Below are 15,686 nucleotides of genomic sequence, written 5' to 3'. Positions count from 1 at the left end.
CAGTTTTATTAGAGTACTCTGCCCCACACTTAAGTATGGGCAATTTAGTCTTTGTAAAAGATTATTAGACTCTAATAAAGATTAAGGGAGTCGACTGGATGGGAATTCATCAGATTTCGACAGACCCTTATTTCCTTCTTCTTCTTCCTCTTCTTCTTCCTTCACTTCCTGATTCGGGTTAATGTAGCAGCATTTGAAACATGGTATCAGAGCCATGTTCCTGACCTACTTCAGTTGGTAAAGCACCTCAGCAGTGTTCGTGGCTCTCCTTCCCTGCGTTTCTGGTCAGTCAATGGAGAAAACTAGTTCGCCCTAGGTCTGAAATCTCACAGCTCGTCTCTCTCTGCTGCGCATATTCCTCTTCATCAAGAAAAGTGACTTCAGCAGTGAATGGTTGGTTGAGACTCTCAAAGGAAGGTCGGTTATCTCTTCTTCTTGTGTTGTTGGTATTTCTGGGTAGAAACCCTTCAAGAGGCTGTTAGTACTGGTCAGAACCTAGAGAACTAGGTTCACTGTTGCCCTAGAACAGGCTGTGTGTACAGTAGCCGAATGGTGTAGGGGTTATTGTAAGTTGTTTAGTGGGGTTAGGGCTGCTGTAAGTGGCCGAGTGGTGTAAGGTGTAATGCTGTGACCTAGCCGAACTTTTGTGGCTGTGTTGTGCCCTCTTAAAAGTGTTAAACTAGTCTGAACTGGGTATAACAGGTTTGACTATGTTGTGGTGGTTGTGTGGCACAATCCTTATTGAGTGGTTGTAAGAGGGCTTACATGTGATTACTGAAGTGTTAAATTGATTCTTATGTGGTTCGTGGTGTTGTGAAATCAGCAGTAGTGTGAGTAAGAACAAGGCGTGTGTATCCACTGTTGTGTTTAGGGGTTGCTATAAGTGCTGGAACATCAATTTCTGGATAATAGCAGTCAGCTTGTTGCTGAGAATTCAGGTTAGAGGCAACTGTGAAAGGTACCATGGCAGCAATAGGAGATGGGTGTAATGATCTATTAAACTGAATGGGGAGAACTATGTTCCATGGGCTAAATCTGTGGAAGTTTTCCTCAAGGCAAAGAGGAAAGTGAAGCACATAAAAGATGAGAAACCATCGGCTGACTCCCCAGGGTTTGATGATTGGGAACAAGAAGATGCTCAAATCATGACTTGGCTATGGAATAGTATGGAACCAAAAATTAGTGCCAACTTCATGTTTCTTGATACGGGTAAGGATATATGGGAACATGCTAAGAAGTTGTATTCTGGACAAGATAATACAACGAGAGTATATCAACTTTATCAGGAGTACTTTGATTTGCAACAAGGAAACAAAACACTAGAAGAGTACTATGCCAGCATGAAGAATATAAGGAATGAACTCAATGTCTATCATCCCCTCACTCCAGATATTAAAGTTCAGCAACAGCAAAGGGAACAACTAGATGTTACAAGATTTTTGGTTGGGCTGAAACCGGAGTATGAACCAGTTAGAGCCCAAATATTAGGGAGCTCCACCCTTCCTACACTTGAGGAAGTATTCTCACGGCTTCGCAGAATCTCTTTGGGACAGACAGAGAATCCCACACAGTCTGATAGATCAGCACTTGTGACAGCTAGAGGAGGTGGACACAGTACAAGAGGGGGAGGACATGCCTCCCGGGGTGGCCGTGGCAGTTCCATGATTGGTCGGGGTGGTCGTGACTCAGGGGGAGGTCATGGCAAAGGGAAGAATAACTCTGCAAGGAAGTGTACTCATTGTGGTAGGGAAGGACACACAGTGAATTTCTGTTATGACCTACATGGCCCTCCCTCCAAATGGGCTAATCATGCTGTAGCAGGTGAAGTTGACATCAGTGACAGTAAACAGGCAGACCGAACTCCTTCCACCTCTACATCTACTTCTGGGAGGGAGATGGTGAGTGTACCGCGTGATGAGTATGAATGGTTCCTTCAAACTACTTCACAGCATACCACTGCCACACTTACCCACTCAGGTATTGCTTGCATGTCATCTAAAACCTCTCCCTGGATTATTGACTCTGGAGCCTCAGATCATATGATCGGGTCTCCAGGTGTGTTCTCTTCTCTTTCTAAAACCTCCACATCACAAACTGTTACTCTTGCCAATGGGTCCTCATCTCCCATCTGTGGTGTTGGTAATGTTGACATAGCTTTTGTGCCCTTATCATCTGTTTTATATGTACCTAAGTTTCCATTCAATCTTATGTCTGTTAGTAAAATAACCAAAGCTCTTAACTGTTCTATTACCTTCATTCCTTCCACTTGTGTTTTTCAGGATTTCAAGACGGGGAAGAAGATTGGTGGGGGGCATGAAGCTGGTGGATTGTATTATCTTGACGGTGGTGGATCTTCAATTGCTCTTCAGACTTCACTTACTCCTCTACAATGGCATTGCCGACTGGGACATCCATCTCTCAAGGCTCTCAAGATATTGGTTTAGTCATTGAGTCATTTGTCAGTTTTGCAATGTGACTCATGTCAGTTTGGGAAACATCGTCGTGTGTCCTTCAGTCCAAGAGTTGAGAGTCGTATCTTGAGTCATTTTTCTTTGGTTCATTCAAATGTTTGGGGTCCAATCAAAATAGTCTTATAATGGGTACAAGTATTTTGTCTCCTTTATTAATGATTGTTCAAGAATGACATGGATTTACTTAATGAAAGAAAGAAGTGAATTATTTTCCATTTTTCAAAAATTCCATGCTGAAATACGCACACAATTTGGTGTTCCAATCAAAATTCTTCGTTCAGATAATGGTCGTGAATACTTTCTTACTTCATTTCAACAGTATTTAGAACAGCATGGCATTATTCATCAGACCTCATGTGCATTCACCCCTCAACAAAATGGGGTAGCTGAATGGAAGAACCGTCAGCTCCTTGAAACTGCTCAGTCTATTCTTCACCACATGACTGTTCCTAAACGGTTTTGGAGTGATGCTGTACTCACTGCATGTTTTCTCATTAATCGGATGCCCTCCTTCATTCTTCATGGTCGGTCCCCCTTCTCTATCTTGTTTCCCACTTTATCTCCATTTCCATTAACTCCTCGTGTCTTTGGTTGTGTGTGCTTTGTCCACAATCTAAGTCCTGGAATAGACAAGCTAGATGCACGCTCAATTAAATGTGTCTTCCTTGGCTACTCTCGGACTCAAAAAGGGTACAAATGTTATAATCCCATTACCTGATGTCACCTTTTTTGAGTCTGTACCCTTCTTCTCGAGTCCTAAAGCTCCCTTGTTTCCACCCTTACTTCCTATTCCTCTTCCTATCAGTGATCTTGTTCCAGATGCTGTTGTTGGAGCCGACTCATCACCTCATCCAGTGCCGATCACCACCGGACGACCACCGATCCGACAAGTGTATACACGTCGAACGACACTGGCCCCTCCTCCAGCTTCTACCTCATCTGCGGATCCTCTCATGGTTCCTATTGCTGAACCTTCAGACCTTGACCTACCCATTGCCTAATGGAAAGGTAAACGCAGTTCTACCCTCCATCCCATTTCCAATTTTGTTTCTTTATCTCGTCTTTCTACCTCACATCGCCACTTTGTTTCACTTTTGTCCTCTATTTCCATACCTAACAATGTTCAGGAAGCTCTTAGTTCACCTGGGTGGCGGCGAGCAATGGAGGAGGAACTTTATGCTCTTCAACATACTCAAATGTGGGAACTTACTACTCTCCCACCTGGTAAGCATGTTGTGGGCTGTAAATGGGTGTATACTGTGAAACACTTGCCAGATGGTAGTGTAGAGCGTCTAAAGGCCAGACTTGTTGCTAAAGGTTACTCAGTTGTATGGAGTGGACTACATGGAGACATTCTCTCCGGTGGCTAAGATTGGTTCTGTTCGTGTACTAATTTCCCTGGCAGTTATGTATGATTGGCCTCTGTTTCAGCTTGAAATAAAAAATGCCTTCCTCCATGGTGATCTGGTGGAGGAGGTATATATGGAGCAACCACCTGGGTTTGTTGCTTAGGGGGAGGATGGTAATGTGTGCAGACCGAAGAAGGCAATTTATGGGTTGAAGCAATCACCGTGTGCTTGGTTTGGGAAATTCAGCGAAGTGGTGAAGAGTTTTGGAATGAAGCAATGCCAGGTTGATCACTCTGTGTTCAGCTATGACTCAGAAGCTGGGAAGATCTTATTGGTGGTCTATGTGGATGATATTGTCATCACTGGCAGTGATAAATTGGGGATTGACAAACTAAAGGTATTTCTGCAAAATCATTTTCAAACAAAAGACCTTGGAACATTAAAATATTTCTTGGGAATAGAAGTTGCCAGATCAAAACAAGGAGTAAATCTGTGCCAAAGGAAATATGTTCTTGAGCTATTGGAAGAAACGGGACTGTTAGGTGCAAAACCGGCTAAGAATCCTATGAAACCAAATGTTAAGTTGAGTAGTGATACAGGAGAAGTATTTGAAGATCTTGGAAGATATAGACGACTAGTGGGAAAGCTGAAATATCTGACTATTACGAGACCCGACATTTCCTTTGCAGTCAGTGTGGTGAGCCAATTCATGCAGAACCCTCATATACCTCACTGGGATGCAGTTCTTAGAATTGTAAGGTATTTGAAAGGAGCTCCAGGCCGTGGGCTATTGTATAAACCAGGAGGAAAACTTGAAGTAGTTGGGTATACAGATGCAGATTGGGCAGGCTCAGTGAATGACAGAAGATCTACTACAGGCTATTGCACATTTCTTGGAGGAAATCTTGTGAAATGGAAGAGTAAAAAGCAGACGGTTGTGGCCAGAAGCAGTGTTGAAGCCGAGTATAGGGCCATGGCTCACACTACCTGTGAATTAGTGTGGTTGAGGAATCTCCTAAAAGAAATTGGGTTTCACATGGATAAACCTATGAGATTGTACTGTGACAATCAAGCTGCACTCCATATCTCTTCCAACCCTATCTTCCATGAAAGAACGAAGCACATAGAGGTTGATTGCCACTTTGTGAGGGAAAAGGTTCTTGCTGGAGAGATAAGTACAGAACATGTGGGCTCGAATGATCAGTGGGCAGATTTGTTTACAAAAGCTCTAAGCTCAGGGAAAGTGAACTACCTATGTAACAAGCTGGGATTATATGACATATATTCTCCAGCTTGAGGGGGAGTGTTAAAGTGAGCCGAAAAGGGGTAGTTTAGTCATCTTATGTGTGTTAAGTAGTTTGCTTATGTGGCAGTTTTATTAGAGTACTCTGCCCCACACTTAAGTATGGGCAATTTAATCTTTGTAAAAGATTATTAGACTCTAATAAAGATTAAGGGAGTCGACTGGATGGGAAATCCATCAGATTTCGACAGACCCTTATTTCCTTCTTCTTCTTCCTTCACTTCCTGTAAGAGACATCATCTCTTACAGGCATAGCAATGGATGAAGCACACCTATGATAAACATCACAAGAATGTCCAATATGAAGTCGGTGATTGGGTGTTTCTCAAATTACAACCTTTCAAACATATTTCAATTGCAAGCCGACAGTGGAACAAACTCAGTTCGCGCTATTTTGGACCATTTAAAATCCTTGAGAGAATAGGGTCAGTGGCCTACAAGCTGGACCTTCCACAACATCAAAACTGCACCCTGTATTCCATATCTCCTTATTGAAGAAAGGGCCGAAGTCAGGAGTCATTACAAGTGCGACCCTTCCCACATTTTCAAAGGAAGGACAGGTGCAGACTGAGCCAGCCCGCATCATTGATTTCAGATGGGTGCGTCGGGGTGGAAAAGTCATACCAGAAGCATTAGTTGTTTGGTCTAAACGTCGGGGTGGAAAAGTCACACTGATGTAGACGCAAATGAAGTAGAAGGGGCACAAGTAATTGAACTGTCCATCTGACGCAAGGCCCTACCATATGATTCCAAATGATTTCAGAAGGAATTCATGATATCTTCCTTGGGGTCAAAACCAATGAAGTACTCCCAAGCAATATTAGTCGACACCCCAACAGATTGAGTATCTTGGCTCTTGGGTTGCCACATTTGCTACATTATGTGTTGTATTAGGCTTATTCTAACCCTGCACCTTACCCTGTTCTTGGTTCTTTACAGCCCACTTCAGCCTCCCATGGAGCTCCCAACTTGTATCTTGTGTATGTCTTGAACGCCTACAGTGGGTACAGAACAACTTGTCCTTATCATCAACCTTCTTGGAGTCATTTTTCTTTCCCATATTATTACCACCCATTGTAGTTAATGCCACATGTTGCTCCACCTCAGTTGTAACCATCACACTCCGCCTACTTTCCTTAGACTGGACCAGGGCATACACCTCTTGAACTGAAGGCAATTCTTTAGTCCCTAAAATCTGAACTCTAAGAGGTTCATATACGGGATTTAGTCCCAACAAGAAAGCAAAAACCCGCTGCTGAGAAACTAACTTCTTATAGGCTTTAGCATCATCATCATGTTTCCATTCTATAGCTTTATAGTAGTCCAACTCCTTCCATACTGGAGTAAGGGCTGAATAATAGGCTAACAAACTATGGTTCCCCCATTTATAGGTTGAGGATTCAGCTTGTAATTGGTAAATCTTGGCATAGAATCTTTGCTCAGAAATAGGTGGTTTTTTCCTGTTCCCATATTTCACTAGCAGTGCCTACCCACATAAAGTTCTTCTTCACATCAGGTTCCATGGCTACCAGAAGCCAGGACATCACCATACTGTTCTCTTGGTTCCACCTATCATGTTCAGCTGTCCCATTCTGATCAGTCCAATTAGGGTTTCTTTGCCTTCACTGTCCAAGAATCAGAAAACCGGGTGGAAGGAATGTGATTCAGAGGAGAAAAGAGACTCCTATCACCCAGAGTTATGCTCTGATACCCTGTTTTCTTTCTAGAAGAGAGAGAGGAGAGAAGAGAGAAAAGAAGAGAAGAGGAGAGGAAGAAAAGTGTTTGAGAGTCATAAGGTTCAGCTGGCAGCGCCCAGTTTCCTATTTATATTAACATGATGTAAAATAAAATAAAAGAAAAATTACAAACATGCCCCTGGTGGCACACCCTAATAATAACTTAAACAAAGAAAGGAACATGCTGACAGCATCCTAGACCAACAGCAGAAATAAAAAACTAAATCTAACAACAGACCCCAGATATTAGGACCAATATTGGGTAACAGCCTTTTTTATCAGAACCAAATTACAGCAGTCCCAAAAAAAACAATAGGATGGAGCAAGAAAGCTATACAAAACAAAAGACCATCTCAGCACTAAATCCCATTTACACAAAAAAGAGTTCCCTTTAGAAGGAAAAAAAAAAGAATTATAAGGCAATACTTTAAACAGTTTATGCACTTCAAACCAAGAGCACATAATGCCTTGAATCTTTCTGGTCACCACCCTCTTCAAACTGAACTTTGTTATCAAATGTCTAGCGTTTCTCTCCATCCCACATTGCCCAACAAACAGCATAAGGGGCAGTCCTCCACACCACCTTCCTTCTTCTACTTAAGTCTCTTAACTGCCAGCTCTGAAAAAAATGCTCAACCAATCCCAGACAGCATTCTTTGACTCCAAAGGTCTCGTATCCATGCCCAAAAGCTCCTTGAGAATCAAGGCAGGAACACATGGTTCATAGATTCAACACATGGTTCATAGATTCATCACGTTTACTGCCCACCACCGTCCTCCTCAATAAATATCTTTTGTCAAACATCTCTTTAAAGAAGCTGCCCAAACAAAGAATGCAGTCTTGATGGAACTGGGGGGTAACAAATACTTGCACCAGGGAATGAGCTTGGCCTTGTACCCTCCAACTTCTTATAAAAGGACCTTACAGTAAAGTAGTAAACAACCCAGAAGTATCCCATCTCCATACCTTCCTATCCTCCAATACAGAGTTAGGGACTGCAATCCATCACTTGATCAACCTCCCAATCATTGAGGTTTCATCTAAAAGAGGGTTGCCAGACCACTGCTCCATTACTGATTTCGTAGCAATCCTCAACTTTCACTTCACTATTTTGAGCTGCAGCATAAAAAGCTAAGGAAAGAGGTCCATCAAAGGTATGTCCTCACACCATACATCTTACCACGCATCAAGGGTCATTTCTTCTTTTAACAGGTAGCCATCATGAGTAGGGGGGAAAAAGGAATGTGGTGGTCATTATCAGAGACATCCTGTTTTGTAATTGCTTCTATCTAGGGAAATCTTAAGCTGTTAAGCATGAATCTTTAATTCTTTTTCTCACTGCCTCAATCTACATCCTCCGTTAGCCTTCCTTTGTTTTCTAAGAAAAGTCAAATACATAAATCTAGTGACTTTACAGCTAAAGATTCTGTGCATTTATTTTATTTTCTTCAACGATTATTAACATTATACTAAAGAAAATGAAAGGCATAATGAGGACAAGGAGTGTAGAAAAAACATAAAACACATCCCAAGCTCAGCTAAGAAAGAGAGGTCACAACACTGCAGATAATTAAAATAATCAAAGAAGGTCACAAAACCAAAATCTCCTTGACCACTTCAGTCCATATTCCAGCTTGGTGCATTTGTCTCAAGAGAAGAAGAAAAATGGGGATAGAGATGAAAATATGGGGAAATTAGTTGGTAGAACCTCCATTGAAAAAGAGAAGGATACTTGGCAATTGAGAAAATTGCTGAGAGAAATGTTGAGGTGGGCAAGAGTCTTGGTCTGTTCTTTCTGGGTGGTGAGGCATTTGCTAGAAAAGCCATCGAGGAGTTCGAGAGGAAAAGGAGGGAAGAGAGTGTGAAGAAAAGTGCAGTAGGGGAATGAGGAGAGGTCTGGAATGAGGCTGATGATGGGCAGGAGGAGATGCTTGAGGGGGAGGATTAGTGATGGCATTTGTTTGCTGTGTTTTGTTTTATTTTGGCAAAGTCAGGTGGTTGTCCTTGGTGTGGGGGTGGTGTCGGAGGTTGAAGGCTCCTGGGAGGTTGGCATTGAATTGTATGTTTGGAGTTCTTTTTGTTTTTTTATGGCTGCTTGTTGTAGTTCAGTTGGTGGTGTTGTTTTCTCGGAGGTGATAGCTTGCCACTTTTCTCTTGTATTTTCTCTTTTTTTCTTAATGAAATATTTCTTTTATTATCAAAAAAACAAACCTAAAATAAGACCCTCACCGACCTCTAAAACTCAGATGGCAGGTCAAACCTCCAAACCAAACAAATTCTCACATAATAGCTCCACCCAACTACTGAGCACAACTCTAGCACCCAACAATTCAAACCACCATGCACAATTATTGCCCCCTGTTACTACCTATTCTCCCTCCACCTTTAACCTGAATAGTGTTACTACTCCTTTTGCCATCCTGGAAAGCCCTCCACGTTTTCCTATTCATTCCCATATTAAAACCTTGTCCATCCCAACTTTCTACTCTCTATCAAACCATCAACTAGATCTTTTTTTAGCCACTAATAATTTAACAGTGGATATCATTAAATAGAATGGATTGCTGAAGCAGGACTCATGTAGCCAATCCAATATAGTTGGGATAAGGCATGATGACGATGATGATGATGAGAAAGGATAACAGAATTTCATTACTCAAAAAAGGGAAGGATGTACAAAAGGCCCTGAGAAACAAAAGGCAAAGCCCACGTAAATGGAAGGCATTGTACTTGCACTGTACAAAAATTCCCTTCCCAACCATGATTTAGCTAGGCTATCTTCCACCTGATTCTAATTCTCTGGCAATCCGTCTGAAGCAACAATCCATAGAAGAGAACTCTTTAATTTATAGCAATAGGTGGGAGAGTTTCCAGGGGCCAAAACCATAGGTTGTGGTCCATATAATGGCATTTTTAGAGTCCCCATCAACTGCTAGGGATCAAATATGCAGATATTTGGCAATTCTGAAACCTTCTAGAAGGGTACATATCTCTGCACCAGCATTAATATGATAGTCATTATCTTCCAATAGTGAAATATTCATATTCTCTTCATCAAAGAAAAAAACAAGTTACTGGCTTTATTAGGTCAGCTTCCCCTTACAAGCTACTATTTACATTAAAACCTTATAGTATCCTTCTTATATGTATATGGCCTTGCAGCAACAGTATCTGAACAAGGCCTGTCTGTTCATGTCCTGGCATGCCAAATATAAAACCAACTCACACTGAAGCCCCAAAGGAGGTTGTGATAAGTCTGAGTTCAATGACTGTTGTAGATAATTACCCCTAATTTTGTTAAAATAATCTTGTTTAAAAGAAAAACAAAAGTTAACTAAGAGGCAAGAGTAACCTGTAAAGCTCATCATCTTTCTGATTCCCTTCACTGTAGGCTATGTTTGGTAAGAGAGCAAATGCAAATATGTAAGGTCCATGAAAATGCAAAATTAGTTTGGTTTTGTGTTGACAAGTTTTGGTTGTGATGGGTACAAACACGAATTCCAAGACTGAAGTCCACCTTTTTTATATTGACCAACTTTGAATGCAAACATGTCAGAAAAAATAAATAAATTTACTGTCAGTTTCAGTACAAAAAACACTCTTACCAAATGCCTGCAAAACTGAACCAGAGTGCAAATTCACTTTGGTTAGCATTTGCACTCTAACCAAACACAGCTTCAGAGATTTTTAATATGATTAGGAAAAAATCCTCTATGTATTTTTTTCATAAGTCTGCAAGTAAATCCACAGAAAACTTGTAAAGAAAGCTTTGAGAAACAAACACCATGTCAGGGAGGTGTTTTGTTGTATAATTTACTTAACAAACATCTGCCCACCTTGGAACCACATCAATTAATCATTTCTTTGTATTGCACACACCCAATGTGTATATTAGTTGAATTTGGATTAGCTGAACGCAATGGCTGTTCAGCAGGCTGTGGAACCAATGATAATGTCTGACGCCAGTGATAGAAACATGGGGCCCACAGTAAGAAATTAAATGGTTGTAGGTCCCATGAAATTTATTACTGACATGGACTGTTATAATTGGTTCCACAGCCCTCTGAACAGCTATTGCACTCAACTAAGCCTTTACCTAAACAGTTTTTGTCTATGCTGCAAGATCATCAATACATATACATTAAATTATGGCTCATCAAGTTGGACCACATAACTAGAACAACATCATCAAGTAATTCCTATTTCATGTCACAAAATATTCATAATACTAGAGAGAAAAATTATTAACATAACAACTGTTCCCTGTAGCGGTAGGTCAATGCAAGACATACCTCTTGCTAGTAGATTTCTAGCTTTTAATTGAAACAATTCCTACAAAGCTTTTCACAGTTCAAGTGGATATCAATATCACCTGTTCTTTTTGTTCTTGTTCTTTTTTTTTTCGATAAGCACCACCTCCTCTGGGTTATATTAAAAAATAAGTCATTCAGAGAAGTCTAAATGCTTCAGAAGAAACTTTAATAGGAAAACGGATTCATAATGTAGATTTGAAGAACATATCTGACTAAAATTAGTAGGGGTGCAACTTGGGCAGGCTCAGGTTGAGAATTTTTTAAAATTTGAATAAGTCCAGCCTGAGACCAGGGCCTAATGCTATGTAAATCATCCAAAACAATTACCCATCTTGCACCCCTAAAACCAGTGAATGACAATGTAGCATACCAATTCTAGTCAAAAGGAGTCTAGTGCCAGAGTGGAAAGAAAATGTTACCATCAAAGTTTCCATCAATAATACGACTTGAATCATTGTAGTCATCCATCGATATGACAGCAATGCTGGGCATAAAATTGAGCACTTTCTCAGTGAACACAGTCTTACCAGCACCAGAGGGACCTGCTACTCCGATCAGTATTATTCCATCATTTTTTTGGGCCAATAATTGGCATGCTTTAATTACTATAAAGAAACCCTTCTCAAATGATAGTGGATCTTGTATTGGGACAATTTCATAGCGATTACAGTCCTTTCTCTTTACCAATTGGACTTGATCTCTCAAAAGACCCGGCTTTCGCCTAGGTGATTCAGAAATCAAAGTATCTGGAGCCATTTGAAACCTGTGATGAAGAAGAAAATAATGTAAATTATCTGATATAAAATAGGATCAACAGAATAAGAATCAAGAGTAACCAAATGAGAGAATATAAAAGTATAAAGACTTAAATAAGCTTAACAGATGAATTCATGATTAACACAGCTGACATATATGTGAATCAGATACAATTAAGGGAGAGATGATCCCCTGATACGAGCTTTAAAAAGATAATGGATTAAGAAAACTATATTGGAATGTTGAATCTGCTTGAACATGCATCAAAACATGTTTGACACAAAAAAAAGAAGCCTTTTCATTGGCTTAATTGAATAAGACAGTACAATGCAACTTGACATTTGCAGTAAAGCATGAAAACAAATTTATCTAAATGCTCAAGTTCAAGTTACAAAGATTAGTGAATTTTCTGGAGAAGTTGGTAACTTTTTTTGTAAATTTCTTCATAGGCATGTTTCTTCTAAAAGTTGATGTATTGGGATATGTTGATATCAGAGCATGTGTCTCTCAGTTATTCCCTAGTTAAAACTCTATAATAATCTAAGTTTCAAAGTTGCTCAAGCAACATAAAAGGTGTAAGTGGTAAAGGTTGTCAGGTTTACACAGCATACTGATCCCCACAAAATATTTAAATCTCACTAGAAATGAATGAATTACCCTGACACAGAAAGTAGTCAAGGGAGAGAGAGAAAAATGTAAATTCATCTTCCTAGTTTCATGACCATTATGAGATTGCATGAGATAATCTTTGAAAACAAGACCACCCTCAGAGCACCTCCTTTTTCTTCAGATCTCCTTATAATGCTCGTTTCTCCTCCTATTAAAAATAGGGTCATTACCCAATGTTGGTACTACCTATTTAGGTATTGGAAGGGGTGAACTGGATACAGACCTAACCTTTGGCACTTTTTGCACAAAGTAGTCACTCTAAGACTTGAACCACATTGTCAATCTTGTCAGCCCGAGATTTTATCATAGCACCAAGCAGTGGCCCCACTTTTACATGGATACAGACATAGGAATCAGAACCTTACATGTGTCAGGGAACCTGACTCGGCAAGACGAAGAAACAAGGACTCGTGGATGTCTACAAAAAAGTACAAACCATTAAAGTAGTCTATACTTTGTTAAATTTTAAGGTTATAAACATATAGAAAAAAGGTCTAAATGATTTTCTTTGTTACTTAATAACATTTTGTAGGAAAAATAGCATTCGTTGTGTACATTAGCTGTTCATTTATGTTTAACTAGAAAGGAGACAAAGAATAATGTCATAGAGAAATATTTTTCCCACTGAATGTTGGAGTCTAAACATGTCCTAAACGGACACTACATCCTTTTAGGACAGTCCATGCAACATTGAGTGACTCCTGAAATTCTCCTTCTATAATGGCGATTTAATTGCTCTCTACCAGGTCAAATTAGCAGAGATAGGATCTTGGTTGGATCATCTTAAATGTCATGGGATGGAAACCCTGGAAAATTTACAACCAAGATTCCTAAGAAAATCAGTTACAACTACACCCTTAAAATAGCTTATTACAGTATCCACCCATCATCAACTAGATACGCAAGAAGATTCGTATGGTTCATTTCTGAGGCTTATGCATTACTCCTTCAGAGGTCATCTAACTTCACTTTTGCAAAAGAATTCATTTTTATGCTGGTGAATTACTGGAAACACGTGCTCCTTGACCAATACAGAGAATGCATGGTAAGTGAAAGTAAGAATTGTGAACATATTGCATACTCTCTATAACAAAATTATGGCAATTCCTCTTACTTTTACCCTATTATATTGCTTTTGCCAAGTCAAAATAAAAAGGAACAATTTATGATTAACCAGAAAAGCCATAACCTACCACACATAATCCTACATTTACCAAAGCTGAATATCCAACATAATCTGCCATGCATGCTCCTTGACCAATACACAGAAATGCGTGGCAAGTGAAAGTAAGAACTGTGAGCATATTGCATGTTCTCTATAACAAAATTATGGAAATTCCTGTTGCTTTTACCCCATTATATTGCTTTTGCCAAGTGAAGATAAAAAAGAGCATTTTATCATTAACCAGAAAAGAAAAAAAAAACATAACCCGCCACGCATAATCCCACATTCCCCAATGCTGAATATCCAACATTTACAATTTTTTATCTGAAAGGCGCACACAAACTGCAATCAGAGCATTCAGGACGCACATAATATGTGGAAAATAGGTAGACCCAACAAATAAAAGAAAAAGGGAAATGCAATCTTCATCCGTAGTATCCCGGCAATGTAGTATCAGAATCACCAGAATTTCCCCGAACAGACTCAATCTCAATTGCCCGTTTACGTATAAAAGCAGTAGAATCCGATTGAATCACAAAAGAAAAACTTTCAATAAAACCAAATAATTCCCATCATCTAATAGCAAACGCTGCGTGCGGCGTGCCAACCAAAAATAAACAAGTATAAATGCCTCCTAAAAAATCTGTTCTTACGATGTGCTACTTGGATCTAATTCCATTTTCAACAAAGCAATTTAAACGTGAATGAAACAACAAAATATCATTTACCCAGGAAAAAAACGACGGAAACAACAACTCGGAAGAGAAAAACAACTGAAATTAACAGAACATGTCGAAGGTGATACTAACCAAGTTGGAATATGCAGACGAAAGAACTCACACCAAGCCTCTGTGGGTCTTCTTTATTTTTTATTTTTTTTATCCAAATACATAGAATACGATAAAGGGTAGTTTGATCTCTGGGCAATTCCTCGGGTAGTTGAGATTCTGGGGATTCTGTTAATGGAGTTAAAAGAGCAGCCGAGAGAGGGAGATCAGTTTTATATTTTTATATGTTTTGCGTATTGTATCTATATTTTTGTCACGGGTATCACAACCCAAGAGGCCAAGACCCAGTAAAGAGACTTCCGTGAAGGAAAGGAAGTGGGGATAGAGGAGGCGAGGGTAGGGCGGTTGGCTTTAGAATTCAGAGACATGCGGAAGATGGGATTTCATTCGGTCGTGACTTGTGAGGTTGTGCGGATCAGTTTTGTTATGTGGAGCCTCCGAATCTGCAGCTTAACTATCTGCGGGATCCATGGCTGGAAAACGCACCTTCGAGCGTGTAAATAGTGTAAATATACAGACTGCACTTTGTATTTACAGGCTCAAAGCTGGGAATCAATCCGGCATTAATCACGCTGTGAGGTAAATAGCGGATCCCGACGCTACTCTTTGTGAGAGTGCGACTATCAAAATTTTTGGTTGGGCATCCAACCTTGGTCTCACTAGCTAGTTATCTCCTTATATTTCTATCTATCTATTTTGGTAAGAATTTGATATGAAAGGCACGTGCCTCTAAGGCATGTCACGTGACCACAATGAAATCTGATACGCACATGGATCATGCTGCCATGCCTATCTGAGTCATCTGACCAGCAAAGCAAGGCATGTGAATTCGTACCACATCGTGACTTGCCCTTGTCATGTGTGAGAGTCTGAGCCCTATAATCACATTGTTCATATGGGTTCTCAATCTTTGAGGTTCATGCAATGTTTCTCAAAGATTTCAGAATTCTACAGCATATTTATAAACATTTAAAATGTCAAAAACCCCACCACTCACGAATTGACATTAATTCTGATATGGCATTCAACTCAATGTATTTTGGGCCTAAAAATTCTGATCCTTGGCTGAATCATCATTCTCCAAAAAAACAAAAAAAAAAGAATATCACTATCAAGGGCTGAGCCAGTCTAGGCC

At 40.0% G+C, this 15,686-nt stretch overlaps 1 protein-coding gene across 2 annotated transcripts in view; it reads right to left on the bottom strand.

Moving 5' to 3' along the window:
* LOC104600491 (inorganic pyrophosphatase TTM1-like) overlaps positions 1–15,181 on the bottom strand; it is a 37,137-nt gene extending 21,956 nt beyond the window's left edge. The window contains exons 1-2 of one of the 2 annotated variants that reach the window (XM_010263455.3): positions 14,573–15,181; positions 11,593–11,936 (exon numbers count right to left, since the gene is read on the bottom strand). In XM_010263455.3, coding sequence (XP_010261757.1) covers positions 11,593–11,929 — 337 coding nt within the window. In that variant the 5' untranslated portion in view covers positions 11,930–11,936; positions 14,573–15,181. Of the gene's footprint in view, positions 1–10,212; positions 11,123–11,592; positions 11,937–14,572 lie in introns of those variants that run through there. The other variant, XM_088901745.1, reaches the window with a different exon arrangement.
* Positions 15,182–15,686: the final 505 nt, after the last annotated feature.

Source organism: Nelumbo nucifera, chromosome 3, assembly GCF_055504915.1.
Source record: "Nelumbo nucifera cultivar China Antique chromosome 3, China Antique-T2T, whole genome shotgun sequence".
Taxonomy (NCBI): Eukaryota; Viridiplantae; Streptophyta; class Magnoliopsida; order Proteales; family Nelumbonaceae; genus Nelumbo; species Nelumbo nucifera.
This window is presented reverse-complemented; position numbering and strand designations above follow the sequence as displayed.